Genomic DNA, 7,894 nt, shown 5'->3' on the forward strand with positions numbered 1-7,894 from the left:
TGTCCCAACCAAAGCAACCACGGACTCGCCTCCTTGAGAAAGTCGACGATGTGTCCCGGCAACGGAACCTTGTAAACCGGCCTCTGATATACCAAAGGGTGGTGGAACAAACATTTGCACATAAAACACTTCAACACCATTGAGGACCTAGAAAAGGAAAACAAACAGGGGGAGCTAGAGTGCTCCTGCAAATAGTACACGGACACCGATTGGCCCCAAATCGCAGTGGCGCCCCTTGCGGTATTTCTTTAATTGATTATAAGAGCTTTGATTACAATATAAGGCTGGTAATTCAGCCGTCAAAATGGAACCCCTGAAGCCTGCAAAGAACCTGCATCTGGCTTCTTGTCCACACGGTATCCACAAACAAGTCCAGCCATTGTTCATATCAAAAGTCCCTTCACATAGAGTCTGCATACAGAAGCTTTCTCCCATGATCAAGGCTGCCACATCCATCCATAGCCTCTCACACTATGAACAGCATCACACCCTGACACATCCAGTGCTCCTGTATCACAACACAGACTCCCAAACTGTCTCTCAAAAGAGAACTCGCATCACAGCCAGCATACCATACAGTTGACACACCTGTACAAACCCTCTCTACCATCCAAGGGTACTATCCATCTCTGTATGGATTCCCTGTCCCCCTGTCCTATCAATAGCAAGGCTGTACCAAACATGTGTCCACTCCTGTACCTTCTGCCTGCATGTGACCTATCTCCTGGAGAAACCCAAAAACATGTTTCTTCGCCAACAACGGCATACATCTAGTTACCTGTTCCCTCATGAAACATCTGGCAACATAGAGATGCCCATAGCTGTAGTTCCCACTGTTCCTTTCTAGCAAGAGAAAACAATCTGCTCCATGAGCACGCAGCCATGCGAGCTTGCATCACTCCCATGCCAAGAAACATAACCACAATACCTTGTACTTGCAGCCAAAAACCCAAGCACATAGCTGAATTTGCAGCCACACAAAAACAGCCCATAGACTGTCCCAAAGCAGTCCTGAATCAAAGCACAGAAAGGCTGAAAGTTCCATCTGATGAACGCCATCGTCATGATGTCTATGTTCATGGAAAAACAGCACTAGCTTTCTGTAGAAACACAGTGTCCTCCAAAAAGCACACGCCTGCAGCCACCTTTCCGAACAGGTCAACATCAGCAGCCACCCGTACCCAATAGTGTGCAACTGCCACCTGTATTAGCTGTCGTACAGCAGCCGCTTGTACCAGCTGTACCTGTCCGTACACCTGTGCATGCAGTCGTACAGCTGTACCTGCAATCGTACAACTGTACTTGCAGTCGTACACCTGCCTGTATGCGCCTGTACCTGCACAACCAAATCTGGCCAGCGCCGCCTGTAGCAGAACTGTCCAGCGCCAGTTTCTGTCCTGTCCGTACAGCTGTCCGTACAGCTGTCCGTACAGTCGTACAGACCTGCCTGCGCCGCCTGTACCAGCAGCAGCCTGATATGCGCAGCCTGTACCTGCAGCAAACATGCAGTCGACCCACTTCTCCTCCTTGCCACGCATGAGAAGTTGCACGCCTCCCCAAAAGCAAGAGAGAGAAGCAAGAGAGAGACCAGCGCCTCCAAAAGTGGAGTAACCTCTAAATATTGCTTAGTGGCCTCCTAAGGTTTTGAAACCTTAAAAACATTAACTTTATGGCCACCAAAGGTTATAAAACCTTTTTAATTAATGTCTCTTTGCCCTCTTTCACACATAGGGTTATCCACACATGGGCTTCCATCTTCACTCCCACCTGATGCCATTCACACTGTCCACCATGTCCCCGTGCACATCTGCAACTTGTCCAGAGAAAAACACAGGGTCGTAACAGGGTGGGGGCTCGAGGCGGGCATCAGCCAATGCTATGAGAGAATATGTAAACTCTTAGCAATGCCATGATCAGTGGCATGTATGGCAAGTGTAAAGATGCATAATCCCACAATGAATAATATACATGTGACATGTCAAAACCATGAGAGCAAGCCAACACTGGCCAAGTGTGTAAAAGGCACTCCCAGTAAACATCACATGTGAGAAAGTGACAATGTCAACACTGTAGAAACAATTCTGCTGCAAGGGAAAACAGCATAAAAGGCATCTCCAGTAGACATCACATGAGAGAAAGCGTCTAGCATAGACCAGCATAAGGGTCAACAAGCGTAAGTGACCCTGAGGCATCACCAACTGCATGTGGGCAAGTAGAATCCCCCCCTGAATGCATCTGCCAAACAATGCATACCATGGAGTACAGACTATAAGGGACATCTCAGCGAGGAAACCCGAAAGAGCATAGAGAGACTCCAGGTGATGCTTGTCACGTGCACCCATGCACTACACAATGACAAACTGGCTGATCATCAAAAGTGCAAGAATCATGTATAGAAGTAGTACCTTTTTAGGATATTTTGTCGTATGCCGTGACCCCTTTGTGAGCCCGAGTCTAGGACATGTCAGGCATGAGCTACGTAGGTCAGTCTACCAGCCATAGAGGTATCACGTCAGTGTCAGGTTAGTCCTCTTAACCCACTTTGGAGAATTCAACAAGTGATCATCATGTAGGTGCATGTAGATGTCAATCTTAGGAGTGGAAGTCATTAAAAGCATTTAGTTACACTTGTATAGCAAGGGCCAGCCCTAAGGCTAGCCCCAAGGAGGGGGCAACCTTGCCAGTGTATCCTCTTCAAAGATAGCTTCACAGTCACCTACAGCTTACGCACAATTCTGCCCAACATTTGGTCGCTTTGTCCTTGCGTTTGGCAGTCAGTCAATCAGTTTGTCCACTCAGTCTTGTGGACACACTTCAGCTTGTATTCAGTTCTCCAAAAGAAGTAATAAAGTAAATGCTCTTGCTTGCAGAGGGGGCCCTTCAGTGGGTAATTTGGGACCCCATCAGGTGTCGTCTCAACTACATCTTTCAGATTCGTGTATGTTGTTTAAAGGATTGCTAAAGACTCACTAAACTCAGGTTCAAAGGAGGCCTCGTTGTTTCACACGATCCTAGCTTGGCGTATGCTACAATGCTCTTATCTATGCCACAGGAGGTTGTGCTAGCAAAGTGTGGAGCTGCCCCTTTGGTCATAAATGCACTCTTTCAAGCCATTTCTTATATTTATCATGTATAAACACTTGACAGTGAGCGCCTCCCGAGATTGGCCCTTGAGTCGTCGATGCAATAACTTTGGACATGGCAGGTAGTGGTATTCTCATGTGACTGATTGGTTTGATGGACATGGCCTCCAGCCTGGCTCCAAGTGGACCACCTCTCTCCCTTTCATTACAGCCTAGATCATTCGTTTCTAGATCTCTCACGGTTAGAGAACCATCTAATTCAGTTGGACCTACTAAAGCTCCACACAAACGGGACATGAGCATCCCCCAAAGCATTTTTTTACTTTTTGAGGATGGTTTCATTGAGGGCCCAGTGTACTTACAGATGCACATGTCACATGCCATGTGGATAGTCATTGGCCAGCTGAGGGTATCTTCTCATCACCATAGAGCTGAGTCTGGCAGAGCCAAGGGCATCCCACGAGATGCACGTATATGCACAGTATGCACCATCGGTGAGGTGGAGAACGAGAAGCGTTATTTATTCAAATGCCCACCCTACTATGAGATCCAAGCGAGATTTCATTCTCTTCCAAGACAGATTCGGCCCCCCTCATGGGTCATGCAGCATGAGGGCCAACAATGTTCAGGCATTTATTTACTGGTCATTCACCGTCGCTCAGGCAACTCTCCGAGAGACAAGGCGAGCAAGGCGCCTCCCAAACCTCCATCACAGATTTCTTTAAGTCACCACCACCGACTATAGTGGCCCAATAGGAGCAGCAGGACCAACCAAGTCCACGATGGCCTACAAGGACACATGATCCTCTAGCCCACATACACAAGGGTGTCACTAGTGAGTGCGCAATTCCTTCTGAGAGCCAAACACCCTAATTCTCAGAGGCCTCAGGCCGCTGCAGTTCTAGGATATCCTTCAATGACATAGCAAGCTCCCATCACAGAGACTGGCTGCTTCACATTCTATCCAAGCGGAGGATGGTATCTCTGTATGACCATTGTCATCATGAAGCATCACATGGATACTTTAGCTTATGTAGCTAGTTTTGTACAGTTTTTCCTTTTCCATGGTTCAGTGTTCATCATGAATACATTGTAGTACCTTTCTGGCCTCATGGATCCTCTGGATCTTTTGAAGACATTAATCTCTCTCTCTCTCTCTCTCTCTCTCTCTCTCTCTCTCTCTCTCTCTCGTTGTTGGTAGACGTTAATAAAATCTTTCTTTCTTTCTCTCTTCCCATTTCCAAAAAAATATAGCAACACACTCTAAAGCGAGTGATGATAATCGTTCAACATGATGACGACCAAACACAAAGTAGCAAGTTTAGCATAGTTCCTATTAGCAAGGTTCAATAAGGCATAACATACCTGATTATGGGAGGGGCATGCACAAGTGCCTCTAGAAGGTTTTCACGAACTGCACTCCTGTCACTGTGAGAGATTTGAACGACTATAACAGGAAAAAACAAATAAATAAATGCAAGCTCTGTTCCAACACTTGATTAAAACCAGCATCCAAAGCCCTCAAGGGTAAAGTATCTAGTTACGTGTGTCACTTGACCAGTGTCTTCCAATAAAATTCTTGAATTGTATGCTTGCAACTTGGCGTACGGAAATGTCCACACTGGTGGTCACAACAATTTGCAGCAGACCTACGAGATGCCCAGGTGCATGCTGACACTGAAAGAAACCGACTCCAGAAGCTTAGCACAGAAAACCAGTCACACCCAATGGAGTAGCAAATGCATAACCATCTTTCACCAACGAATGCTTGTGTGGAATACATGTGATCTAGCAACGAAAGTACCATAATCCGTCTTCTGAGCCGATCAAAACATTAGACTTTTGCAGAAATAAGTCCACGGGCCTGTAGCCTACAGGTGAATGCACTCACCTTCCAGGATAAGGACCCAGGTTGGAACCCAGATAGCTGGGCCTGTAGGCTACAGGTGAGTGCATTTGCCTACCAGGGTAAGGACCCACGTTGGAACCCTGCTAGCTACACCCTCTGGACGCAATCGCTGTTTATCCCTAAACACTACAAAAAGAAAAAGACACTGGTACCAGAGCTTCCTGGAGAACGTAGAATGAAGGTGTGGTGATGAGATCCATGCCAGATTAATGAAAATTTACAATTTCTTCAAGAACGCATATTGAAGAATAATTTGCTAGTCAAGGAGATTGGATTGGTAGAATCACATCTCTGATGCTGATGGAAAATCAGACAGAAGGATCCTCTGCACAGGGCGAGCTTCCAACACTGAGGTAACCCTAAGTTGAGCTTCAAAGGTTTTAAAAAACACAGAGATGATGAGCTCAGAGGAAAACCTGATTAAGCCGCGTTTCGCCAAGCTTTCTCTCTTCCGAATTGGGGCTGAGGGCGAGCTGCAAGACGGAGGCGAGAGTGGGAAGGTCCATATCTGCTGCGCAAAATCAATGCCGAAGCACGAACCAGAAGATGCGGTGAGATGAGGGAAGATATCAGCAAGAAAATATTATGAGCTCGATGAACCGGCTGTCTATGGTGACCTGCAGCAGCTCATGGCAGCAGCAGACACACGAGGGTGTATACGGGTAAACCTAACCCTGGTTGGTTAACCGGGTATTTTTAAACCTGGGTTGACTTAACCCCTGGTCGCCTTATGTAGGAAACTAGCTAGAGTGCTTTTTTGTGAGACAAAAATCGAAGCTAAGTTTGGGTTCTTTTAAAACCATCGTCACCACATTAAATGGAAGACTTTACCTTTGACTAAGAAATGAGGTCTAAAGACTCACAGAATGAAGCTTCCCACATGGAGGGTAGTTTTTAGTGACATGATTGTTAACCCGATCATTACAAGTGCACAAATATATTTCTTACAATTTGTAATCACTAGTCACGAGGCGACTACACACTATTGTGGTGCAAATGGACAAGGCCTAAGACATCCAAGTGGGTGCTAGGATGACATGTTCCTCCCACTTCTAGCTATCACCAGTGCCAATTTATCGTGGACACTGACAAGAACATGATGATACCTACTCCTACTAATTCACACCCTCTTCTCCTACCTAATGTACATACCCTATAAGAATTTTGGGACTAGGACTCGGTACTCACTTGATGTTCAAGGATGGATGACTTTGACTCACAGTTCAGAGTCAAGTACGTGTGGCATTTCTTGTGCGAATGCCATGTGGCATTATTGGCTTGTGTAAGTACCACATATCATTGGCTTGTACAAATGTCATGTGTCATTGGATCGTGCAAGTGCCATGTGGCATTGTCTTGTGCAAGTGCAAGTGCCACATGGCTCTAGCTCATGCAAGTGCTGTGTGGCCACATAACCAAGCTTACAACAAAGCAAAGACATGCATGCTTGCAATGGAACACATAATCACAAAGAATATTCACCACAGTAGAGCATAGCATGAAGGATTAGCAAGAGGTTAGTTCATTGTTTTATATACACAATGTGTGGTCCAAAAGAGAAATTGAAATGGATAAGATAATTAATGGGCATTTCATACTTGTCCTACACCCACCATAGTTTGGCTCTTTACCATTTATTTTCTACAAAATATTGTCTAATAAAGAAAGTGACTTATATACAAATGGATAAGCTAAGTGATGGGCATTTCATACTTGTCCTACACCCAACACACACTTATACCTTAGTCTAGCTCTCTACCCTTTCTTTTCTACAAAGTATTAAGCCTACACACATCATGGGCATACCCTAGTGTCATCTCATAGGCTTCTACTAGTGTTACTTATCACCCACTAATCGATGGACACAAGGCCAAATAGGCTACTTGTCATGTAGCCTGTTTCCACTCATTTATCATTGGGAAGCGGTTTCTAGTTGATATAGATGCCCAATCCATCTTAGATGTGTTGAATCTGTAGTGTGAAACCTTCTTGTTCCCTAAGTGTGGTGGCGGCACCCATATGCTTGAATCATCCACATTAATACCCACCCTTAACAAGGGTTTTGTTAAGAAATCTCCTTTCTCCTCGTAATAGTCTAAGAGTGAAAAGGTTAAAGGACTTGACGACTCTAATGCTACAGAGATATTTGATTCTAAAGAATGCAATCTTTACTTTTTTATTTGATGTAACTGACTAATAAGTAATAATCTCAAAAGATTTTTTTATTTAAATAAAACTATGCATACCATTTTACATGCTATCGTATCTATAATAGGACTTTTCATCTATTGGAGAGCATGAATTTAATTTTTTTAACCTATGGGGGTCTAATTATTTATCGTCGCTTAGTCCAAGTTCTCAACTACATTGGTGATTATGTTTTTATCTAAGGTGATCTTGGTATAGTATAAAGAGACTACATCCCAAGGTATTGCACACCATGTCCCCTTGAAACCCATCAACCACTAGAAGATTGTTTTTTAACACACATAGTACTAATTTGCACATGTCTTATGTAAGACTATTAAGCCCATCCCATGGACTTCTTTGTGCCTTGAGACCTGGAAAATACCCTCTTGCACCATTCAAAACTTATACTCTTCTTTAGTTCAAAACTTATGTTCTTCTTTAGTTCAAAGGAGACTAGTGCAAAAGTTCTTTTCTTACTTTGCAAGCGTTCTACGTCCTAGCTCTTGATATGCAACATTCAAGTTCTCATAGTTTTTTTGGGGTGTAATTTGTTGCATGTCCTAAAGGAATTTATCTACATATCATCATTATCAAAATCCACAAAATCAAAATCCCTGGAACCCTAGTCACACACCTCTAGTCTTATGTGCCTGGATGTTGTGGAAGAGGTCAGGGTTATCTCCTGCTCAGTCTTAGGCATCACTTAATGAAG

The 7,894-nt window shown here is 44.4% G+C and overlaps 1 protein-coding gene across 2 annotated transcripts in view; it reads right to left on the reverse strand.

Annotated features, from left to right (window-relative positions):
• The window catches only part of LOC147612518 (importin beta-like SAD2), a 109,376-nt gene extending 103,680 nt beyond the window's left edge, over positions 1-5,696 (reverse strand). Inside the window, exons 1-3 of one of the 2 annotated variants that reach the window (XM_086783152.1) lie at positions 5,409-5,696; positions 4,628-4,760; positions 4,449-4,530 (exon numbers count right to left, since the gene is read on the reverse strand). In XM_086783152.1, the coding sequence (XP_086639278.1) occupies positions 4,449-4,530; positions 4,628-4,760; positions 5,409-5,498 (305 nt within the window). In that variant the 5' untranslated portion in view covers positions 5,499-5,696. Of the gene's footprint in view, positions 1-4,448; positions 4,531-4,627; positions 5,318-5,408 lie in introns of both variants that reach the window. The other variant, XM_086783153.1, reaches the window with a different exon arrangement.
• Between the last annotated feature and the right edge of the window lie 2,198 nt (positions 5,697-7,894).

Source organism: Cibotium barometz, chromosome 45 (genome assembly GCF_041138505.1).
Source record: "Cibotium barometz isolate CiBa-2024 chromosome 45, ASM4113850v1, whole genome shotgun sequence".
Classification (NCBI taxonomy): domain Eukaryota; kingdom Viridiplantae; phylum Streptophyta; class Polypodiopsida; order Cyatheales; family Cibotiaceae; genus Cibotium; species Cibotium barometz.